The sequence below is a fragment of the Mobula hypostoma genome, chromosome 7, assembly GCF_963921235.1.
Source record: "Mobula hypostoma chromosome 7, sMobHyp1.1, whole genome shotgun sequence".
Taxonomy (NCBI): Eukaryota; Metazoa; Chordata; class Chondrichthyes; order Myliobatiformes; family Myliobatidae; genus Mobula; species Mobula hypostoma.
The window spans coordinates 30,971,652-30,997,422 of NC_086103.1; the positions used below are offsets into that span (position 1 = coordinate 30,971,652).

The window sequence follows — 25,771 nt, forward strand, 5'->3', positions numbered from 1 at the left end:
TTACTGCCATTGGGGGAGGTACAGGAGCCTGAAGACCCCCCACAATCAATGTTTAAGAACAGCTTCTTCCCCTCTGCCATCAGATCTTTGGGTCATGAGTACCACCTTATGATGTCTTTTGCATTGTCTATTTTTCTAATTTATAGTTGCCTTGCCTTGCTTCAAACCAACAAATGTCTCCACATATATCAGTGATAATAAATCTGATTCTGATAATGAAACTTCTGAAAATCCTTGCACTTAGTGGAATTATTTTGTCAACTTTAGCAAGAATGGAAGAGTAGGTGGATTCTGGAAATGCAGGTTTTTACAAAACTGTAAACATAAATCAAGATGTATTTTTAAGATGCAGAAAATTTTTACTGACATTTCTAGGATTGATCATGTTAATTTTATGTGGGGTACTAGGATATTTATTGTGGCCATTTTGTTAAAGTACAGTTGCTCATTAATGCAAACATCTAATCAGCCAATCGTGGCAATACTTACAATGCATAAAGACATGTAGATATGGTTCAGTTGTTGCTCAGACCAAACGTCAGAATGGGGAAGTAATGTGATCTAAGTGACTGACCGTGGAGTGATTGTTGGTGCCATACAGGGCAAACTACTGATCTCCTGGGATTTTCACGCACAGCAGTCTCTATAGAGTAAACAAAAACATGCAGTGAGCAGTAGTTCTGTGGATGAAAAAGCCTTGTTAGTGAGAGGTCAGTAGAATGGCCAGATTGGTTCAAACTGACAAAAGGTGACAGTAACTTTAATAACCACACATTACATAAAGTGGTGTGCAGAAGAGCATCTCTGAAAGCACAGCATGTCATGCCTCGAAGTGGATGGGCTACAGCAGCAGAAGATCATACCAGATTTCGCTTCTGTACCTCTTCTCATTACTACAATCAGGAAGGAGAACAAAAGAACTTGGGTGCAACACCACCCGGTTCAGGAACACTTACTACTCTACAACCATCAGGTTCCTGAATGAACTGGTGATAACTTCATTCATCACTATTCTGAACTGTTTCTACGACCTATAGACTCACTTTCAAGTGTTCTTTACAACTAATGTTTTTAGTTTTTTTTGTAGTTTGTCATCTTTTGCACATTGGCTGTGCCACCTTGTACTCCTTCCCTTCCCTTCCCTCCTTTTTCAGACTTCTGCCCTGTTTCTGTCCACTCCTGATAAAAGGTTTTGGCCCAAAACATCGACTGTTTATTCTACCCCATATTTATTGAGTTACTCCAGAATTTTGCTTGTTTGTCAGTCTTTGTTTATGTAGTTTTTTTCATAAAAATGTGTTTCTTTTTTTCTATAAATGCCTGCAAAAAAAATCAAGTAGTATATGGTAACATACACGTACTTTAATAAATCTACTTTGAATGCTAATATTAGTATTTTCTCAATTTCTTGGTAAAAGGGATTTGCTGAAATCCAGAAACACTTGTTGACTTTTATTTTCTCAAAATATTCAGTCTTGTTAGTTGTAAAATTAATTCTGTCTGTCCCAGGTTAGTCTGTCTTTCTCAGTGGCATCTTGTACTGTACCTCAGATCTTTTCACCATAATTAGTCCATCGCACATAGGCTGATTTGTCTATGAATACTTGCCCTTTCTAAACACAGTTAAAATGGTAGCAGTTCTCCAGTTGTATGGTCCTGCATCTGTAGTTGGTGGATTGAAAAATAATGTTTCGATTCTCAGCACTTTCCTCTCTTAACAATCTGGGATATGTAGTGGATTCCAGTTACTGGGGGCAGCCGCTTATTTGGGACTACTTTTAAACAACAAAAGCTAACAGAAATTAGCTGGATTTCCTTCATTTATTTGGATACTTTGGCACTTAATTGGAGCAGAAGACTGTTGCCGAACAACTTCTATCTCGTGTCAGTTATGTGCACGTGTGGCCATTAGACACTACACCATGCTTAGAGCAAACAGTTTTTAAATAGCTCTATTTATATTCAAAATGCAGTGATTTCTATCATTGAAGTTGAAAAAAATAAGCAGTAGGACAATTCTGAACTATATTGCTCACTGTGAATTTAAGCATTCAGGCCGGAGATGCCAGAAATGTCCGGGAGTGAAATTGAAGTGATTTCACTACTTCAAGTTAGGAACTATGAAGAAGTTGAGAGAATCAACACTGATCTTGATGTTGCAATGAAAATGAAGATTTAGAGGATGCAGTGGTGTTTTATTTTAACTAACATCATTGCTGCCATCAGACACTACACCATGCTTAGAGCAAACAGTTTTTAAATAGCTCTATTTATATTCAAAATGCAGTGATTTCTATCATTGAAGTTGAAAAAAATAAGCAGTAGGACAATTCTGAACTATATTGCTCACTGTGAATTTAAGCATTCAGGCCGGAGATGCCAGAAATGTCCGGGAGTGAAATTGAAGTGATTTCACTACTTCAAGTTAGGAACTATGAAGAAGTTGAGAGAATCAACACTGATCTTGATGTTGCAATGAAAATGAAGATTTAGAGGATGCAGTGGTGTTTTATTTTAACTAACATCATTGCTGCCATCAGACACTACATCATGCTTGGAGCAAACAGTTTTTAAATAGCATCTGCTGCGTAAGCTTGTGTTATTCATTTGGGTCGACCTACACCAAATTAAAAAGCAATGATTTTTGATGCTACTTGTTGGAAGAAGGCAATGAAGGGAGTGCACTATCTACACTAATATTGTTCATTTACAGTCAATCCAAAGAACTCTTGTATGAATTCCTCCGATAACTATGAGGAGCTAATACAATTTTATAGTATTACTAGACAATGGGGTGACCCACTGGGGCACCCTTTGAGAGAAGGGTAGTGCAGTCTGATGTGACCAGAATGTACATTAAATTTTCCTGAATGCTATTGGTATCGCTTTGCTTTGGAAACTGAAGTAGAAAACCTCAATTTATTAAAGAAGGACGATGCATAGCAAATACGAGGCACTAACACCAAAGGATGCTGATTATTCTTGATGATGTGGTTGGCGCCCTCCTAAATGGACGTGATATAGTCACCACTGTCCTTTGACTGCAACAAAAGGTTTTATGGGTGTCTCGAAGTATGTCATTACAATAAGATTTAATTATCTCTTATTGATGGGTGGCAGTTAGATCTGTCCCAATCCTGCACATGCTGATGGTGATTAGCAGAATGTGACCTCTCGAAATAGAGCTGGCCTGCCCTTTTGCTCTGGTAGGTGTCACTGCTGAGGCTGGCTGTGCGCGTGAGTCGGAGTGTCGCGTCCTGATTTCCATGATGGCCGATCGGGTCTCAGGTGAAAGCCAGCCTGTTGATTTTTGGTGTATGAACAATTTTATACGAATATATAACCCTGAACTTTGACTGCATTCTGTAAGTTAGCGCATTTTAATTTGATTTAGCCAAAAAAAGTGCTGCTGTAATACACCGTTTGCACTAATTGGAGGTCACAGACAGACAGAGCATGAGAGTTTTAATAGTATATAGATAGTCATGTCAGTAGTATTCTATTTTGCTTTGTATTTCATTTAAACACAATTTTGTTACTCAGTTAAATGGTAGTTTATCTTTTTTTTAAATACCTTTTTAACTATTTACATGAAATTTCGGCTAGTTGGGGCAACTGCTTAAGTAGGCCAAAATGTACTGGTCCTGATGTGTCCCAGTTATCCAGAATCCGATGTATTTGATCTTAGGTAGTGAATGTATCTAAAAGCCAAAAACTGGAGATGCTAGAAATTTTAAATAAAAATATTGTTTTAGATTATTTGTGAATCATATATTCATCAACCTGAGTTAACTCTTGCGCCATAGATACTATCTTTCAAATATTTCAAGTTTTACTCTTTATGGCAACTTATATAAAAGAGAGATTATGTTTAATATTTCTCATGTTGATGCCTCTCAAGTTTTCACATTTTTCAACTGCATTGTGTAGACAGATGCAAATTAGACTAATGATTACTCTAGTGGATAAAGGTTGGAGTGGAGAAAGGAATGCTATTGTCAATGTAGCATAGATGAGATATCCGCCCTCACTACTCCCCCCCCCCGCCCTAATAATAATATGGAACGAGATAATATGTAACTGATCTGCGTCCTCCTGTGGGATTGGAATTGCCATCTGAAGAATTCCTATGCTCCATAACTGTTTCAGATGCAGGTCCAATTTAGTAGTCTAAGCATTCTGGAGTCTTGAATTAAGAGTTGAGTGCAGACAGAGCATACAGTTGCACACGGAAGCAGCATCTTTCAACTCTTGCAACTTGGTCAATGCCCCTTTGCCAGCTTAAAAAAAAGCAGTGATAGGCTTTTATTATTTTTAACTGTCTCAAACAGAAAAAGGCAGTCAAAAACTTAATCCAAAAAAGTGAATTAAATCCCTTAAGATTAAAGTTTGGCTACAGTTTGAGAATTACACATGTTTAATGACAAATGATAAATATTAGAGTGGAAATATATTTTCCTCTTTTTAATATTTGCATTCTTCCAGTACCTGATTTATAAGGTGCAATATATGAGAGATCATTTATCCAATGTAAATTAAATGGAATCTCAATAGGATATTCTTATTTCATCATATGTCATGGAATTATTTTCTTGATGGCTGTATCTAGCATGTTTCAGTTCATGTTTAAATAGGGAAGGAAAAGCTTGATTTTGAGCAAATCGTTTCCAAATATGTATTGATGATTAAGTTTTTTAATGTATACATTTATATAGCATTTGGTGAACATGCCAGATTCAAGAATTGAAGATTCTAGGATGTAATTCATGTGCCATCTACATTTATGTGAAAGGAAACCTAGCTCCTTTTTTCTTTTCAGCAACATGAACCGAGAAGATAGAAATGTACTACGAATGAAAGAACGAGAGCGGAGAAATCAAGGAATTCAGCAGAATGAAGAGACTTTCTCTGGAAATTCCCCTCTCTTTGCTGAGCCGTATAAAGTACAGGTACAGTAAATATGGGTGAGCAAAGCTAATAATTATACTTAAATAATTTAGTGACGGTAAGATGCAAGGTGACTTGCCCTTTGTGATCCTAAATTGATAATTATTGATGAGAAAACACAGTTTGGAGCTCACCTGGTCAGAAATTACCAGTTATTGATAGACATAGAAAGGTTTCTGATATGGCTGCTGAAAATGCACTGAGTTTGTGAAGTTTTTATACCCTTCAAGGTGCATAACATACAGTGGTTCACATAGAAGTTTGATGTTGTGTGGCAAACTAGTGATTTATGGGTATTCTGGAGTCCACAGACATCGGAAATTGAAATCTTCTTGCTTGTGAGAATCTTATCAGGCTTTCATCAAATCTTTTTCAATTATATTTTTGTTTGTAAGTAACATGTTTCAGGAAAGATTTTTGTTTCTCTGCATCTAATAACCCAGATGTACTGACAATGTCAAGGGCTATTGACCATCTCATTCAGCATCTTTTCAGTCATCAATATATCTATAGGTTCAAGTTGTTTTCTTTAGTGAGGTTGTCTCACTCAATCCTGAAACTGAAAGCAATTGCTGATTTTTGCTTTAAACTCTGCAGTGTCTTATAATAAACTCAAATCCCAAACCCATTGGGCGCAACTTTTTAAGGCAAGAAAAATTGAAATTGAAATTTTCATAAAAATGGAAGTCCTAAGGTTCTTGAGAAGGTGACCTCCAGTGTTGGACAACTGGTGAGTTCTGTGGTAGAGCACCAATTTCCTGCATTTTCTTAGCAGTTACATTGCAAAAGATGGTGCAGTTTTATCAATTTCATTCATTTCAGTGGAAAGAAATGGCTTATAGAATGAAAAATTAATTTTGAAATCAGTTGTATTAAATAGTTAATTTAATTTTCTTGGATGAATGTCCAATGAAGGATACAGGTACAAGATGAGATCCACAAATTTGCAGTCTTAATCATTCAGTAGCCAGGGCATAATTGTAGTGGAAGCAGAACTAAGGGATATTAAATAGTTAGTTTGCAGAATTAAGGGATATTAAATAGTTAGTTTGCTCTATACAGTGCAAAAGACTGAAGTGTGCATTTCAGTAAACCAAATTTTGTACAAATTCGACTGTGAAGCTTAAATCAATTGGTTATTTTGCAGAATGTTCCTAACTTTCCTATGGTAATTTCTAACAGATAAAGCTTCTTTTTGAGGAACTACCCTTATTAGGAATTTCATTTTTATAAGGGTTTTAAGCCATTAGTTTGACCTGATTCCATGGATATGAGGGGTGTTAAAGAAAGGGGAGCTTCTGGTGTTTGCTGAAAGAGGCAAAGATGGCAAATCCAGGCATATTGGGGAAATTTCAGACATTTTAGTGGGCATGTTTGCTTTCTGAGCAGAGTTAGTTGGATATTCTATTTTGTTTGCATACTTTATATGCTCCTCAATTCAATTTTGTATTTTAAGTTGTTTGTATTGTAAACAATATAATTGCTTTTCAACTGTTAATTCTAAGTGAGTCTCATAATATAATTCTATGTTTATAGTGTTAAAAGCCATGCTGTCCAGTTGTGATTTATTATATTTGAGTTGTCAGCTCCTATAAATATGACAGCTTTATTTGAAATGCAGAATGTAAGTATTCATGCCTTTTGCTCTCATTATTCAGTGCTCATAGTCATAGAGCACTATAGCCAAGGAACACACCCTGCAGCCCATCTAATCTGTACCAAACTATTATTCTGTCAAGCCCCATCGCCTCACATCTGGACCAGAACTCTCTATACCTCTTCCATCCATGTACTTATCCAAACTTCTCTCAAATGTTGCAATGGAACCTGCATCCACCACCCCCGCTGGCAGCTATTTCCACGCTCGCACCACACCTGAGTGAAGAAATCCACTTAAATATTTCACCTTTCACATTTAACCAATGACCTTCACTTCTACTCTCACCCAACCTCAGTGGAAAAAGCCTATTTACATAAACCTTAATAAACCCCTCATAATTTGATATACCCCGATCAAATCTCCCGTCATTCTCCTACATTCAAGGGAATAAAGTACTAACCCATTCAACTTTTCCCTATAACATAGATCCTCAAGTACCAGCAACATCCTTGTAAATTTTCTTTGTGCTCTTTCAATCTTATTGATATCTTTCCTGTAGGTTTTTGAACAAAACTGCACACACAATATTCCAAATTTGGCCTCACTAACATTTTACACAACCTCAACATAATCTCCCAACTCCTGCACTGAGTGTTTTGATTTATGAAGACCAATTTGCCATAAAATTCTTCTTATGACATTATTTACTCATGACACCAATTTCAATGATTTATGGATCTGTATGCCCAGAGCCCTCTGTTCTACAGCAATCTTCATTGCCCTTCTTTACACTGTGCAGGTCTTACCCTGGTTGGTTTTCCCAAACTGCAACACCTCACATTTGTCTGCATTAAATTCCATCTGCCATTTTTCTACCCATTTTTCCAGGTTGTCCAGACCCCGCTGCAAACTTAATGGCCTTTCTTGCCCTCGATCTTGGTGTCATGTGCAAGTTTTCTGATAATTATTGGTGATAACCAATTATTGGTGGTTACTCTCACGGTTGGCTAAAACATTTTTTTAATCAAAACAGGGGAGAACAGAAGATAAACTTTCCAGCAGAATCCAGAGCATGTTGGGAAATTATGATGAAATGAAAGACTTCATAGGAGACAGGTCTCTTCAAAAATTCAATGACATACCCAAAGGGACAGTTGCATCAACTACAGATGAGAAATCTGATCAAGCTTTCTTTGCTGAGCAAAGACACAGTGCGTCTCACCAAAGCAGTAAATGGACTCCAGTGGGTCCGGCAACCTCTGCCCCTAGTACTTCATCGCAGTCACAAAAGAGATCAAATTCAGGCCTGCAGAGTAGCCATGGCAGTAGCCAAAGACATGGTGGTAGCAGCAGCAGTACTGGGAGTGGCAGTAGCCAGAGACATGATCGTGATTCATACAGTAGCAATCGTAAGAGAAGTGGGCAGCATGGATCTGAACATTCAAAGTCCCATTCAGTCAGTCCAGCAAAGCCACCTGCAGTTTCTTCGTCTTTAAGTTCAAATCTTTCCAGATCTCTAGGAAGCGACCACCATAGTAAAGAGCGCCATCGGTCCAAATCTCCCCGTGATCTGGATGCTACCTGGGATTCTCCATCACGTGTTCATACCTTTTCTGCTAGTGGGCAGCATACTTCTCAATCTTTCACTCCTGCATTGATGTCCAAACCCAGTTCCATGTTACAGAAGCCCACTGCATATGTAAGGCCAATGGATGGACAGGATCAAGCCCCTAATGAATCAGTAGAACCGAAGATACCTTCTGAGCATTATAGTAGCCAGTCTCACGGTAGCAGTCTGGCAGAAATGAAGTCTGGCAACAAAGTACTACTTTCAAAACTAAAAATCCCATCTCAACCAGTGGAGGTAAGCATACTGTCTAAATGTTTTATTCTACCGATTAAAAAATATTACTGTTGAATGTTGAAGTTTTATGACATTGCCGATTGTTTTAAGTGACATCTTGTAGCAGAATGAAGTCTAAATGATTTGTGTTCATTACAAAATTTAAATGTTATTGGTGGACCAACTAGATTTCATAGCTTATCTAAAATAGAAATTCAAATTTTGGTGATATACCAGTGCCTTAAAATGACTCAAGCATTTATAATTTTATAGCTAATACATCTGTAAGGAGATATAAATGCTTGAACAGCGCTTAACTGGAGCATTTAGACTAAATACACTTATGATATCGCAGATAATTAATTCTCATTGAGCTTTCAGAAAAGTCAGAAGCAAAGGCTTTCTGCCCTGAGTTTTGAGATTTTTTTTTTCTGTCTACCCAGTCTCCAGCAGTCAATTCTTCTATTGTTTATGACAGCAAATCATCTTTTAGGGTTGCTTCTGCATTTGGGACCCTTTTTACATAGACAAGTTAGCTTAATTCTCCATTTTCTTCTGGGTGAAGCAGTTTTTGGAGAGGTTTATTACCATTTCACTCTCATCTGATCTAGTTACCAACTGTATATTAAAGAATTGTTCATGACAGTAGCAATGCTCAATAAAGTTTTCTGGTGTTGAGCATAGAAACATAGAAAATAGGTGCAGGAGTAGGCCATTCGGCCCTTCGAGCCTGCACCGCCATTCAGTATGATCATGGCTGATCATCCAACTCAGAACCCTGCACCAGCCTTCCCTCGATACCCCCTGATCCCCGTAGCCACAAGGGCCATATCTAACTCCCTCTTAAATATAGCCAATGAACTGGCCTCAACTGTTTCCTGTGGCAGAGAATTCCACAGATTCACCACTCTGTGTGAAGAAGTTTTTCCTAATCTCAGTCCTAAAAGGCTTCCCCCTTATCCTCAAACTATGACCCCTCGTTCTGGACTTCCCCAACATCGGGAACAATCTTCCTGCATCTAACCTGTCCAATCTCTTTAGGATTTTATACGTTTCAATCAGATCCCCCCTCAATCTTCTAAATTCCAACGAGTACAAGCCTAGTTCATCCAGTCTTTCTTCGTATGAAAGTCCTGCCATCCCAGGAATCAATCTGGTGAACCTTCTTTGTACTCCCTCTATGGCAATGCTGTCTTTCCTCAGATTAGGGGACCAAAACTGCACACAATACTCCAGGTGTGGTCTCACCAAGGCCTTGTACAACTACAGTAGTACCTCCCTGCTCCTGTACTTGAATCCTCTTGCTATAAATGCCAGCATACCATTCGCCTTTTTCACCGCCTGCTGTACCTGCATGCCCACTTTCAGTGACTGGTGTATTTGGAATTGATACTATCCCTAATTTCTCTTGTCAGCCATGGGTGCACTACCTTCCTTGATTTATTCTTTTGCCAAACTGGGATGAACAATTGTTGTAGCATACTTTCCAAATCTTCTCAGCTTAATTTTGGCACACTTAACTTTCATTTTTTGTTTACGAAGTTGGGAAGGTTTAAAGTGTAGACACTACAATTCTAAACATTCACCATCTAATGATTTGGAAATCCTGATACTTCAGTGCGTGTCTGATAAGATTATGTAGGTCTCACTACCTTCCGCCCTTCTCACTCATGCCATTTCCGCACTTTCCTGCACATTGGGACTTGAGTTCCTGCTCAATTCTTCCATTCTCCCCTCTCCTCCCATCCTATTTCTTACACTTTCATTTCTCACTCGCTAAGGACCCAATTCCTGTACCATCACTTCCCACCTTCCAGCCTACCCTGCTTTCTGCTCATTGGAGCCTCCATTTAATCATACCTGGTTACACAGTACTTCTTACACTAAGTAACATCTGTTTTTTTAAAGTCAAGTTGAAGTGCATGATGATATTAATTGAAATGACGTCTATTAATCTAGAAAGTTTGACAGTCTGAGTCCTGAGTATGCTGGGTTATAAGGGTTTTACTGTACTTTGCATCTAGCAGTGCTGCGTATTTGTAACAAAATACATAAAGCTTAATCTTGAGCCACTGTATGATTCTTGATCAATAGCATCAGTCAAACTGTTAGGTTATCACATAGTAACCAATTAAATAATAGTATTTCAGTTCATCTACAGCTTCCATTGAGACTTACCCAGAGATAGAATTGTAGAAGATGTGCATTAGTGATCAAGAAGCCCATTCCTTTGTACCCTGTTATGCAATCACTGAATGAAATAGGTCATTATTTTTTACATAAATTTGCTTAAACTAATTCAAAATTGAATAGCAAACAACAGGAATTCTGCAGATGCTGGAAATTCAAGCAACACACATCAAAGTTGCTGGTGAACGCAGCAGGCCAAGCAGCATCTATAGGAAGAGGCGCAGTCGACGTTTCAGGCCGAGACCCTTTGAAGGAAGAGTGAGTAAGGGATTTGAAAGTTGGAGGGGGAGGGGGAGATGCAAAATGATAGGAGAAGACAGGAGGGGGAGGGATAGAGCCGAGAGCTGGACAGGTGATAGGCAAAAGGGGATACGAGAGGATCATGGGACAGGAGGCCTAGGGAGAAAGACGGGGGGGGGGGGTGACCCAGAGGATGGGCAAGAGGTATATTCAGAGGGACAGAGGGAGAAAAAGGAGAGTGAGAGAAAGAATGTGTGCATAAAAATGAGTAACAGATGGGGTACAAGGGGGAGGTGGGGCCTAGCGGAAGTTAGAGAAGTCAATGTTCATGACATCAGGTTGGAGGCTACCCAGACGGAATATAAGGTGTTGTTCCTCCAACCTGAGTGTGGCTTCATCTTTACAGTAGAGGAGGCCGTGGATAGACATGTCAGAATGGGAATGGGATGTGGAATTAAAATGTGTGGCCACTGGGAGATCCTGCTTTCTCTGGCGGACAGAGCGTAGATGTTCAACAAAGCGGTCTCCCTGTCTCTTGCAAAAACGCCATCCCCTTCTCACAATTCCTCCGTCTCCACCGCATCTGCTCTCAGGATGAGGCTTTTCATTCTAGGATGAGGGAGATGTCTTCATTTTTTAAAGAAAGGGGCTTCCCTTCCTCCACTATCAACTCTGCTCTTAAACGCATCTCCCCCATTTCACGTACATCTGCTCTCACTCCATCCTCCCACCACCCCACTAGGAATAGGGTTCCCCTGGTCCTCACCTACCACCCCACCAGCCTCCGGGTCCAACATATTATTCTCCGTAACTTCCGCCACCTCCAACGGGATCCCACCACTAAGCACATCTTTCCCTCCACCACTCTCTCTGCATTCCGCAGGGATCGCTCCCTACACAACTCCCTTGTCCATTCGTCCCCCCCATCCCTCCCCACTGATCTCCCTCCTGGCACTTATCCGTGTAAGCGGAACAAGTGCTACACATGCCCTTACACTTCCTCCCTTACCACCATTCAGGGCCCCAAACAGTCCTTCCAGGTGAGGCATCACTTCACCTGTGAGTCGACTGGGGTGATATACTGCGTCCGGTGCTCCCGATGTGGCCTTTTATATATTGGTGAGACCCGACGCAGACTGGGAGACAGCTTTGCTGAACATCTACGCTCTGTCCGCCAGAGAAAGCAGGATCTCCCAGTGGCCACATATTTTAATTCCACATCCCATTCCCATTCTGACATGTCTATCCATGGCCTCCTCTACTGTAAAGATGAAGCCACACTCAGGTTGGAGGAACAACACCTTATATTCCGTCTGGGTAGCCTCCAACCTGATGGCATGAACATTGACTTCTCTAACTTCCGCTAGGCCCAACCTCCCCCTCGTACCCCATCTGTTACTCATTTTTATGCACACATTCTTTCTCTCACTCTCCTTTTTCTCCCTCTGTCCCTCTGAATATACCCCTTGCCCATCCTCTGGGTCACCCCCCCCCCCCGTCTTTCTTCCCGGACCTCCTGTCCCATGATCCTCTCGTATCCCCTTTTGCCTATCACCTGTTCAGCTCTCGGCTCTATCCCTCCCCCTCCTGTCTTCTCCTATCATTTTGCATCTCCCCCTCCCCCTCCAGCTTTCAAATCCCTTACTCACTCTTCCTTCAGTTAGTCCTGACGAAGGGTCTCGGCCTGAAACGTCGACTGCACCTCTTCCTATAGATGCTGCTTGGCCTGCTGCGTTCACCAGCAACTTTGATGTGTGTTGTCAAAATTGAATAGATTGCCCCAGGCTCCGCTATAATGTTTGCTGATTTGATTGCATGTCCACAATTATATGAAGTAAAGTGGCTTCTTGTTCGTAGACTACAAAGCTACTGCTGATTGGCACAATATTCATTATCATTACAAATTATTTCCAGCTTTTCTGTTTGTCCATGATATCCTGAAGTGGGAAGGTGAACTGCCAGAGGTCATGGTACATATTGGTACCAAAGACATAGGTAGGAAAAGGGAGGAGGTCCAGAAAACAGAATACAGGGAGTTAGAAAAGAAGCTAAGAAGCAGGACCACAAGAGCAGTAATCTCAGGACTACTGCCTGTGCCACACAACAGTGAGTATAGGAATAGAGTGAGGTGGAGGATAAATGCGTGGCTGAGAGATTGGAGCAGGGAGCAGAGGTTCCGATTTCTGGATCACTGGGACTTCTTTTGGGGCAGGCGTGACCTGTGCAATAAGGATGGTTGCTCTTGAATCCGAGAAGGACCAATATCCTGGCAGGGAGGTTTGCTAAGGCTATTGGGGAAGATTTTAACCTGGAATTGATGGGTGGGAACCAAACTGAAGAGATGGAGGTAAGGGCAGTTGGCTCATAAATAGAGAAAGCTTGTAGGCAGCGTGAGAGGGAGGATAGGCAGGTGATAGAGAAGGGATGTGCTCAGACTGATGGTTTGAGATGGGTCTATTTTAATGTGAGGAGTATCATGACCACAGCGAATGAGCTTAGAGCATGGAACAGTACTTGGAGCTATGATGTTGTGGCCATTACAGAGACTTGGATGGCTCAGGGACAGGAATGGCTACTTCGAGTGCCAGGCTTTAGATGTTTCAGAAAGGACAGGGAGAGAGGCAAAAGAGGTGGGGACATGGCATTGCTGATCAGCGATAGTGTCAGGGCTGCAGAAAAGGAGGAAGTCATGGAGGGATTGTCTACTGAGTTGTTTACTGGTGGAAGTTGGAAACAGGAAGGGTTTTTTTTAAAGCGACTGTTTTTGTTTAAATAGACCACCCAATAGTAACAGGGAAATCGAGGAGCAGATAAGAAGAGAGATTCTGGAAAGATGTAATAATAACAGGGTTATCATGGTGGGAGATTTTAATTTCCCAACTATTGATTGGCATCTCCCTAGAGCAAGGGGTTTAGATGGGGTGGAGTTTGTTAGGTGTGTTCAGGCGAGTTTCCTGACACAATATGTAGATAAACCTACAAGACGAGAGGCTGTGCTTGATCTGGTATTGGGAAGTGAACCTGGTCAGGTATCGGGTCTCTCAGTGGGAGAGCATTTTGGAGATAGTGATCCCAATTCTATCTCCTTTACCATAGCATTGGAGGGGAAAAGGAACAGACAGGTTAGGAAAGTGTTTAATTGGAGTAAGGGGAAATATGAAGCTATCAGGCTGGAACTTGGAAGCATAAATTGGGAACAGATATTCTCAGTGAAGTGTACAGCAGAAATGTGGCAAATGTTCAGGGGATATTTGCATGGCGTTCTGCATAGGTACGTTCCAATGAGACAGGGAAAGCTTGGTAGGGTACAGGAACTATGGTGTACAACGGCTGTAAAAAATCAAGTCAAGAAGAAAAGAAAAGCTGACAAAAGGTTGAAAAAAACTAGGTAAAGATGGAGATCTAGAAGATTATAAGGCTCGCAGGAAGGAGCTTAAGAATGAAATTAGGAGAGCCAGAAGGGGCCATGAGAAGGCCTTGGCAGACAGGATTAAGGAAAACCCCAAGGCATTCTACAAGTATGTGAGGAGCAGGAGGATAAGATGTGAAAGAACAGGACCAATCAAGTGTGACAGCGGAGAAGTGTGTATAGCAGAGGTACTTAATGAATACTTTGCTTCAGTATTCACTATGGAAAAGGACCTTGGTGATTGTAAGGATGACTTACAGCAGACTGAAAAGCTTGAGGATATGGACATTAAGAAAGAGGATGTGCTGGAGCTTTTGGAAAGCATCAAGTTGGATAAGTCACCGGTATTGGACAAGATATACCCCAGGCTACTATGGGAGGCGAGGGAGAAGATTGCTTAGCCTCTGGCAATGATCTTTGCATCATCATTGGGGATGGGAAATGTTCCGGAGGATTGGAGGATTGCAGATGTTGTTCCCTTATTCAAGGAAGGGAGTAGAAATAGCTCAGGACATAATAGACCAGTGAGTCTTACTTCAGTTGTTATTAAGTTGATGGAGAAGGTCCTGAAAGGCAGTATTTATGAACCTTTGGAGAGGCATAATATGATTAGGAATAGTCAGCATGGCTTTGTCAAAGGCAGGTCGTACCTTACGAGCCTGATAGAATTTTTTGAGAATGTGACTAAACACGTTGAAGATAGAGCAGTGACCGTAGCAGTGATTTCAGCAAGGCATTTGATAAGGTACCCCATGCAAGGCTTATTGAGAAAGTAAGGAGGCATGGTATCCAAGGGGACCTTGTTTTGTGGATCCAGAATTGGCTTAACCACAGAAGACAGAGTGGTTGTAGACAGGTCATATTCTGCTTCTAGGTCGGTGACCAGTGGTGTGCCTCAGGGGTCTGTTCTGGGACCCCTTCTCTCTGTGATTTTTATGAATGACCTGGATGAGGAAGAGGAGGGATGGGTTTGTAAATTTGCTGATGACACAAAGGTTGGGGGTGTTGTGGATAGTGTGGAGGGCTGTCAGAGGTTACAGCAGGACATCGATAGGATGCAAAACTGGACTGAGAAGTGGTGGATGGAGTTCAACCCAGATAAGTGTGAGGTGATTCATTTTTGTAGGTCAAATATGATGGCAGAATATAGTATTAATGGTAAGACTCTTGGTAGTGTGGAGGATCAGAAGGCTCTTGGGGTCCGAGTCCATAGGACACTCAAAGCTGCTGCGCAGGTTGACTCTGTGATTAAGAAGGCATACGGTGCATTGGCTTTCATCAGTCGTGGGATTGAGTGTAAGAGCCGAGAGGTAATGTTGCAGCTATATAGGGCCCTGATCAGACCCCACTTGGAATACTGTGCTCAGTTCTGGTCACCTCACTACAGAAAGGATATGGAAACCATAAAAAGGATGCAGAGGAGATTTACAAGGATGTTGCCTGGATTGGGGAGCATGCCTCATGAGAATACGTGGAGTGAACACTGTCTTTTCTCCTTGGAGTGACGGAGGATGAGTGGTGACCTGACAGAAGTGTATAAGATGATAAGAGGCATTGATCATGTGGATTGTCAGAGGCTTTTTCCCAGGGCTGAAATGGCTAACATGAGAGGGCACAGTTTTAAGGTGCTTGAAAGTAGGTACAGAGGAGATGTCAGGGGTAAGTTTTTAACAGAGTGGTGAGTTCGTGGAATGGGCTGCCGGCGATGGTGGTGGAGATGAATACAATTGGGTCTTTTAAGAGACTCTTGGATAGGTAGACGGAGCTTAGAAAAATAGAGGGCTATGGGTAATGCTAGATAATTTCTAAAGTGAATACATGTTTCGGCACAGCCTTGTGGGCCAAATAACCTGTATTGTGCTGCAGGTTTTCTATGTTCTATGTTTACTGTTGTCCAAGTAAATAGGAGTATCTCTGCCCAGACAGAAAAGATCTGTAGTAGGTAAAATACAGTAAACTAGTCTTTTGTTTATTCCTGGTTCAGAATTTATTCAGGAGTCTTTGGAGCAACACTGAGTGAATGTGTAAAACAGCTGGTTCTTGTTAAGGCAGCTTGTGTTCTCCTCTATAATGTTGAATTATGTTTGGTGGTGTTAACAGCCATATTTGTTCCAGTCAATTGATAATATTTTACTGAGTTTTCAGCTTAATGCTCAACCAGGTTCAAAAGAAAAATATGAATATTTGAATAGGCTGTATACTCGGCCATCCAGCATCCATGAGAAACGATAGGTGATAACTGCATGAATATGCTGGTTCATGAGAAATTCTCCAAAAAATACTATTCTGGCATAACCTTTTCAATAAATTGACCAACAATATCTAATCTCTTCATTCTTTTAAATGTTTTACACAGCATTGTATGAAGGTAGTCCATTATCTGCACTAGGTGCCTGGCTGATACTGCTTGTTGGGTGCACTGGATGAATTCCTCCAATAACTATTAAGAACTAATACCACTTTATAGTACTGTAGTACTATTGATAGTGTTCTAATTTGTCTATATTTCATGTAATCTGTTACTCAGTTTGTCTATTTGATATCTTTATAAACTACTTCCATAAAACGTCAGCTAATTTGGACAAGCACTTAATTGACCCAAAATGTACTGGTCCCGCTGTGTCCTAAATCACTGGAATCCACTACATAATTTTAAAAAATATATTTTTCAGGATCTCTGTGTCAAGACTATCATTTGCTGCTCATCACAACTTTGTCAAGGTTGTCGTGAGCTCCCTTGAATCATTACGGTGAGGGAATTCCATTGGAGCTTTGTGCATAGGACGATTTGAAATATTTCCAATTCAGATAATTTTGAAAACTTTAATTAGAAAGAGCAAGTTTTAAAAACTGCAAATGCTGAAATTGCTCCAGTGGATCAACAGCAACTGAGGAAAGGGAAATGGTCTATTACACTTTGTGAGAAAATAAAGTTCTTCAACTGAAGTGTTCAGTCTTTATCCACAAATGCTGCTTCACCTGTGTGTTTCCAGTATTTTTTGTTTATACTGGTTTGTTTCACCTTTTTTAAGAATGTAATCATATTGGACCTAATTTAGTTTTGTTAATAATATTGTTAATGATTGTAATGTTGGTGTATAACAGGAATGAAATGATCAGACAATCACTTATGATTTCTTTTTGAACTTTTCAGTCTTCTGTCTCAGGTGACGCCAGCTGTGTGGATGAAATTTTGAAGGTATATTTCTGATTATGGGTAACAGTATTCCTGTTTGGGCTATTTCTTTTCTATTCATACCATTTCCAAAGTCCTTTATTTGAGGGGCTGATATTGCCTGGGCATAATTCTGGAAGTCTTCATGTATTTTGGCCACATTTTTCATCTCCCACCCTTTTCACTTCTGTGCATATTGGTTGCTTGCCTTATGGTTGATTGTAAGCAGGATCAACTTTGTGTTTTCACTTTATAGGAAGGCCATATTTTCCTTTCATCAATAACTGAAGGAAATTATGCTATTCTACCTAATTAAACATACAGTATTAGTCAAATGCAGCCATACAACCGTAATGATGCTCAGCCAGAGCAGATGATGCATTTAATCCGTTGAGCTGCACTGAAGATGTAGCGTGCATGAGTTCCAGTTGTTCTGGTTCAAGATAAATGCATCCATAGAAATATGGTTGCTAATCCTCACTAGATCTCCTATGAGAACACTTTAAAATTCCCTAAAATTGGGTGTTTTATTTCCTGATTTTGCTAAACAATTTCATGATTAAGTGCGGAGCAGTGTTTTAGTCAGTAGAATAAAAAGTAATCCAAAATGGGTGGAAAGAACGGAAAGTAAGTATTTGTTAATTATAATAGTATGCTTTTCCTATGTTCTTATGTTCTATCATAAATGTGCTCTGTTTCAATCCATATAGTAGAAATGCAGTTCAGTTTATTTAAGATTGTGGATCTAAAATGAAATGTGTTCAACCGTATGAAGTATTCTGAATTTGTTGGTTGATCTACATGATCAAGTCAAAGGCCAAGTGTGATCTAAGGGGTAATTGATTTATTAGTTCATGCATAAATTAAAAGTCTTTTCAATATTTTCTTTACAAACATTGGAACCACGATGCAAATTCATATTGTAGGATTGCACCAGCAACACTTGTTGATGGTGGGGGTGGTAATTAGAAATTAATACATGTACCAGTTTTCAACATAAAAATGACCAACAAGAATTTGCAATGAAATATGTGGTTGTAGAATTAAATACTACAAATTAAGTTCTAGAATACTGAACTTCTAACTGGCGTTAATATTTAAAATGAAACAACTTAAAATAGCTTATTACTGTGGAAGCATCCAACGTAGAGTAAAATTCTGACCCAATGCATTCTGCGTGCTACAGGAAATGACTCACTCCTGGCCACCACCACTGACAGCAATTCATACACCATGCAAAGCTGAGCCATCAAAATTTCCATTTCCAACAAAGGTGGGTGTCTGCATTTACCTCTACAGAAATGGAATATTTGAATTTGGAATCAACTAAGGGATATAAGAAGAGAGGTTGTATGATGTAGTCAAGGAAAGAAGTAATGTAGATACAAGCTTGTGATTGGAAGATGAAAGAGAAGAAATATCAAAAGATCAGTATGTTTCAAACCATTACAGAGGAATTCACAATTGGCATTAACTTTGGTATATTTGTATCCTCTCTAGTGGGAAATATTTTGCATGCAGCCTGTCAGTATTTAATCTAACCATGCGGTCTTTCAAATTGAATGTGCTTAAATCAGACATTGTGTAATTTTGAACAGCTCTTGATAGAAAATATTCATACCCAAGTTGAGGCACAATATGTCAACAGATTTAAATATTTGTACTAATACTTGACTGCAGAAAGCATTAATTTTAAATATCGTTTGTATTCATTTATATTTATACTTAAAATGCATGGAGTATAAAGGTAAATCAGTAATTAGCTTGAATGATTTCTGCTACTTTCCATCTTTAGCAGGTTGAAAAAAATATTGTAGCTTAGAATTAACTGTGGTGTTTCTTCTCTCCATTTTTCTTTGTTTTCATGCTGCATCTGATCCTTTGTTTGACCTGTAGCTGTTCTTCCCTAACCACAAGATTCTTAGCCGCATCAAAAGTTCATTTTAACTCTTAAGATTCAGGTTCTCTGACTAACAATCAATTAACAGATTTTGGTGAGTGGAAAGTTCATGTTGGTGAGTGTAGAAAATATTTCTCACCAAGGTGGTGAGTAACCTTAAATTGTTGCTGTGCCTCCAGAATTGTTTACAGCCTGTATGAGTAAAATTGCAAAATGTATATGAATTTGAAGGTAAAGTGCATTCTGAAAATTTACTAACATTTTAATAGCCAGCAAATCAAGGAGTCGAAGAGGAGTTTGTTCCATTTCCAGTCCATTATTGTTGTGGTACATTTCATATTTTATATTGTCTTTTATTTTTTTAGGAATCTCAGCATGTTAACTACAGTGTACAAGGGCAGAGTAAGTATTTAAAGCTATTTACAATGAATTTCTTTCATTATGTGGTGTGACTTTCCTTTCAGTAGAAATTTGTATCATCTGACTTACTAAGGTCAATGAAGTAGGTAGAGTTTCTTTTTACCTTACCTAAACGGGCATTGAACGTGAATTTTAATTTCTTCTTTTGAGAGAAGGTAGACAGTAATCAGATAATGTACTTGCATTTTGCAACCACAAATATCAGAAATAGACCTGTCATTACGGAACTACATATAAACTCAGCCTGCTTTTCTTCATTTTGAAGTAGATGCCTACATGTGAACAAAAAAAAAATGTTGGTTCATGGTCATTAAACCTATCTTTTAGGAGATACATAAACAAAGAGTTGAGCAACTTTTGAAATTTTGTATGAAACATTGTTTTTCACCATAATGATGAATTAATGAAAAGCCCATGGTAGTGAAAGCTGGAAGTGCATTGTTCTTGACTCTATTCTAAATCTCTTCAGCTGGGTTCACTTTGTGCACCACACTTTTAATATCACCATATAGTTAGTCAAGTTTCTAAAATATTGCTTTCCTTCCATGATAAAAGGCTGGGGAAGACCAAATGTGTTGCTTTTTTCCACTTAAGATTACCAGCACCCCGCCAATCCTGATTCCACTAATTCTCCTTTCTTGTTAAATCAGGTTGCATAAACCCTGTCCTGTTGCACTTCAAGTTGACTGCCTATCTGTATTGACAGCTTTCACCCTCTTAATATAATCTCGTTCGGCAGCTTTGCAACAGCAAGACAATTGGATCACGAACAGTGGCTACAAAGCAAGAGTCACTGGATAGTATCTGAATGACCATAAGCTGTAGGAGCAGAAATAAGCTATTCACTCCAAGTCTGTTCTGCTATTCAATCTTGGCTGATTTATTTTCTCCCTCCGTCTCATTCTCCTGCTTTCCCCCTATTACCTTTCACGCCCTTCCTGATCTCCACAGATATCTATGACAATGAACTCAACAGATTCACCACCCACTGATTAAGAACTTCCTCCTCATCTCTGTTCTAAATGAACATCCTTATATTCTAAGGCTGTGCATTCTTTCTGGACTCCTGCTAATGCAAACATTCTCTTCACTCTATCTAGGCCTTCAGATATTCAGTAGGTTTCACTGAGATCACTTTCGTTATTCTTAAGTCCAGTGACCACAGGCCCACAGCCATCAAACACTCCTTAGAAGTTAAATGAGAACTGTTTGAAGTGAAAAGTATCTTCAAAGTTTACTGATGCCATTTTTATTGTACCAGCATCAATTGAGCACAGATCATCCACTGTCCAGGTGTACTTATTCTGACTAATGGAGGTTTTGTCTTACAAAATGTGTGCAATGTTATTGCACATAATAGGCCTAAATTTTTGGCCATTGAAAAATATTTTAATAATGAGATTTTAATTGCAGAGAGGTACAATTCAGCACCGAAGTCAACCTCCACTCATCCTCAAGCAAAATGGTAAGTAATTTTCATTTTGCTGCCCTTTGTAAAATGCCTTTTGTATGCACATTGAAGCAATCATAAATCAGATTTTCAAATTCAATGTACATAGGGGTAGAGCATTTATTACCTGTTTGTTCTTCAGCAGGAGCAATAGAGTTCAGTGAAATCTAATTTGGGTGTGAATCTGTGAAATTGGGTGTGTGATGTCAGCAATACTACTTCATTTGGTGCTTTCTTGTTGAACCTGATATTGTGCTCATTGTTTTGGGAGTATGCAGGTGGTGAAAGGGAAATGTAATGCTGTGGTTTCTGGTTAAGAATTGATTTTTCTCTATATATGTTGCTTTATTTGGGTATTGACACAGAATTAGATGTGCACCAGCATTAGTTCTGAATCTATTGTTGATATGCGAAATGAGAACTGGTAAATTCATCCAGGTTCAGAGGTACAGTGAAAAATGTGTCTTGTGTACATTCAGGCAGATTGCTTCATATCAGTGCATTGAGATATATAAAGGGAAAGCAATAATAATACAGAATAAAGTGTTACATTTATAGAAAAAGTACAGTTCGGACAATAAGCTGCAAGGCTATAACGTGAGAGACTGAGAGATCAAAGAGCCTGTCTTCATTACACTGGGGATCATTCATAGTCTTCTCACAATGGGATAGAAGTTGTCTTTGACACTGGTTCATGCTTTCAGGCTTGTTTTCCTGCTCAATGGGAGGGAGAGAAAAAGAGAATATCCAGGGTGGATGGGGTCTTTGATTATAATGGCTGCTTACTGAGACAGCAAGGTGTAAACAGTGTTCATGAAGAGAGGCTGGTTTCAATGATGGCTGAGCTGTGTCCACAACTCTGCTGTTTCTTGCAGTCCAGTTGCCGTACCAAGCTATGAAGCATTCAGATAGATGCCTTCTGTGGTGCATCTGTAAAAGTTTGTGAGGGTCAAAGGGGACATGCCAGATTTCTGAGTAAGTAGAGACACCAGTGTGAATTCTTGGCCATGGGGTCTACGTGGTTCAATCAATGCAGGCGATGTCCACTCTGTGGGTTCTTATGTTTTAATACAAAATTCCTGCAGTAGGTAGAAAAGATGCACAAAACTTGTTGCTTCACGATTGTCTTTGATAGAACAAAGGAAAATTCAAACTGACAGTGGTAGAGGTCAGCTAAGCAAAGGGAGGTAGAAGCAAAAAAAAAACTCATGCAGCTCCTTTTATACTAAATTGATAAGGGAAATTCAATTCTAATTCATAGATAATGAAAGAGCTCTTATTCAAATAATGCAGCACCGAGAGGTTTTCAGAACATCCCAGAATTGTACCAATGTAACCACCAGGGGACATATTGAACAACTGCGTATACATACTGTGGCCATAGGAAGCATATTAATCTGTTGTATGTATATAAGAAGTACTTAAAATATGAACAAGTAATTGTTAACCTGCAAAGAAAATAACAATTACACAGATGAATCCAACTTTGATTCTAAATCACACATTTAGAATTATTGCATCTGAAAATTCAGAAGCAGAAAAACTGACATGTATGTTAAGTATAAAATAATCAAGATCTACCTAAGATAGGAAATAGCAAAGGGTATCTATTCTTCAAAGTATTCATAGTATTATGTCATTGTTAGGCAGATCAGTAGGCATACTGTGCAAGTTTTTACTATTCTATTACTTATGTAACGGTCAGCTATATTGGCTGGTATATGTCTAGGGGAAATCCTGCCCGGCACCGGCCTGGACGCTGCCCGCTGGGTCAGTTGCTACACCACTGCAACCCGAATTGATCCCAAACATCAGTCATCAGCCAGCACACACAGTACGGTTTACCAAGTACACTTAATAGATATTACTAAGTCTATGAAATTTATGTAAGTTCGATACAGAAAAGGAAGTAATGGGGAAAAAAAAGGCGCCAGACTTATCAAAGTCCAAGTTCTTTGTGCACAAGTTGGAGCTCAGAAATTCCTGGCGACCACCCGGACCCCGTCAGCTCGCGGCTCGGGACCACCCAGCGTGATCGACCGGAGCCTTTCTGCATGTCCGCCGTCCTCCTCATCTCTCCTCCAACTCCCCGCCAAAAACCCCCGTTCCTAGTCATATGAGACAGCATTATCACCCCAAGAAGTGATAACATGAACACCTATTGGCTAATAGCACCCTGCTGTCTGTATAACCCAAGCAAATGTCTAGCCAGAGACTTTCTCAGCATTTAACATAACATAGAAGCCATTTTAATCCACATACGCAGCAATTTAAAAGATTAACATAACAAAGAAGCCATTTAAAATTTAACATACAAAGAAGAGACCCCCTACACTCTCCCCCCACCAAACAAAAGTCATGCCCTCATGACGTTAACAGGGTTCACCAGTGCTCCTTGCAAAACACAAAACCCAACCCAGGTGCATAAAGCAGTGACATAACTTCCCAGGGCTGTAGAGGTCACACCCTGTTCTCCGGGCGCTGTGTAAATCAACCTCTCCGGGGGGTGCCTACTCCTCTGAGACCTCTGTACTTCCTCTGCTGACTCTTCCGGTTCAGACAGCCCGGGCCTACCTGTCGGACACTCACCCTCACGGGGACTGTTACATATCTGACTTCGCCACTTCGTCCGCCTTCACTACCCCTCGGCGTCGCAACCCTGTAAGCCTTCCTTCCAGCCGGAAAATGTATTATCAGAGCTTTCCCCTCTTCCCTGCCCCATGTTTTGAAACTCCGCTAAAAGTCCCCAGGGATCTCCTGACAGTCCAAACACTTGCTCCGAAGCGTCCAAACACTCCAACAGGGAAGCCAAGGGCCGTTCCACTGTCAGCTCGCGGACTACACTGGCCGCCCCGCCCCGCCCCACCCCTCAAACTTTCCACCAATCGCTGTCTCTCTTCCTCATCCGAAACTGATCACGCCTCTATCAACTGGGTCGTATTCTCAATCCATACCTCATAGTCGTCCTCCCCTTCTGGGGTGGGTGTGGCTCCTGAGAAAATTCTCAGCTTCGGGCGGGGCCCCTCGACCCTTCTCACCAGGGAGGTAATGGCAGCTGCTAACTCGGAGGTCTCACCCCTAACTGGGGGGCAGGGCCTGGCCAAGACTTCCCACTCTAACCCTCCACCCCTGGCTACTGGCACCTCCCCTGGGGCCTCATCTAGCTCCTCCTCTGGCACCTCCTCACTTTCGTCCTCCGGGAGGGTGTGGAGACCCCACGGCCCTGCCTCCCCCTGGACATGGACTGTCGCTGGTAGTTCCAACGTCATGATGTCGGCACTGGTCCGAACCAACACCCAGCTGGACTCCACTTCTTTCCCACACCTTCTAGCTATAAGTTCTACCTGCCCAATACCTTTTAATCAAACTCAACCCTCGCACTAGTACATCTCCCGAAATGCAGAAATCCATCCCACTTAGCACACGCGCATGATTCACCAGTACATCCTCTAATTCACACCAACTTACAATCTTATCTGGATTCATCTTCGTACTACTTAACACGGTGACTATTATAGCTTTACCGAAAATCCAAATCCAGAACGGTAGCCCCCACTTGTAACGCTCAGCTATATTGGCTGGTATTTGTCTAGGGGAAATCCCGCCCGGCACCGGCCTGAACGCTTCCCGCTGGGTCGGTTGCTGTACCACTGCCACCCGAATCAATCCTAAACATCAATCATTAGCCAGCACACACAATACAGTTTACCAAGTACACTTTATAGATATTACTAAGTCTATGAAATTTATATAAGTTCGATACAGTAAAGGAAGTAATGGGAAAAAAAAAGGCGCCAGACTTATCAAAGTCCAAGTTCTTTGTTCACAAGTTGGAGCTCAGAAATTCCTGGCGACCACCCGGACCCCGTCGACTCACGACTCACAGCTCGGGACCACCCGGACCTCATCAGCTCACGGCTCGGGACCACTCAGAGTGATCAACCGGAGCCTTTCTGCACGTCCGTCGTCCTCCCCGTCTCTCCTCCGACTCCCCGCCAAAAACCCCCGCACATCCGTCATCCTCCCCGTCTCTCCTCCGACTCCCCGCCAAAAACCCCATTCCCAGTCATATGAGACAGCATTATCACCCCAAGAAATGATAACATGAACACCCATTAGCTAATAGCACCCTGCTGTCTGTATAACCCAAGCAAATGTCTAGCCAGAGACTTTCTCAGCATTTAACATAACATAGAAGCCATTTTAATCCACATACGCAGCAATTTAAAAGATTAACATAACAAAGAAGCCATTTTAAATTTAACATACAAAGAAGAGACCCCCTACACTTATTTCCTTTAAACAAGCAAAACAATAAGTACATTGTGATGAGGCATATTAGTACGAATAATATGACCTGTAATATTGAATAACTCCAGTTTCTAAGCCTTAAATGAATCTTATCAAAGAAATTCCATCCATCAGATGTATTTTATGTCTTTACAGATATGACTGACCAAATTAGTTGTCTTCAGACTTGGCAGTTAAGGGGGAACGTGTAGTTATAGGGAAGGAGTGTTGTGCTTACATATCTGATAAGAGAAGATCTAATACCATATGATTTTGAAGACCCATCTTGCGCATGGTGACCATTTCT

The 25,771-nt window shown here is 40.5% G+C and overlaps 1 protein-coding gene across 3 annotated transcripts in view; it reads left to right on the forward strand.

Annotated features, from left to right (window-relative positions):
* aff4 (AF4/FMR2 family, member 4) overlaps positions 1 to 25,771 on the forward strand; it is a 109,582-nt gene that overhangs the window by 28,930 nt on the left and 54,881 nt on the right. For 2 of the 3 annotated variants that reach the window (XM_063053193.1, XM_063053192.1), the window contains 6 exons: positions 4,820 to 4,949; positions 7,581 to 8,411; positions 17,384 to 17,428; positions 18,591 to 18,677; positions 19,670 to 19,706; positions 21,138 to 21,189. In XM_063053193.1, the coding sequence (XP_062909263.1) occupies positions 4,824 to 4,949; positions 7,581 to 8,411; positions 17,384 to 17,428; positions 18,591 to 18,677; positions 19,670 to 19,706; positions 21,138 to 21,189 (1,178 nt within the window). In that variant the 5' untranslated portion in view covers positions 4,820 to 4,823. The remainder of the gene's footprint in view (positions 1 to 4,819; positions 4,950 to 7,580; positions 8,412 to 17,383; positions 17,429 to 18,590; positions 18,678 to 19,669; positions 19,707 to 21,137; positions 21,190 to 25,771) is intronic. The other variant, XM_063053194.1, reaches the window with a different exon arrangement.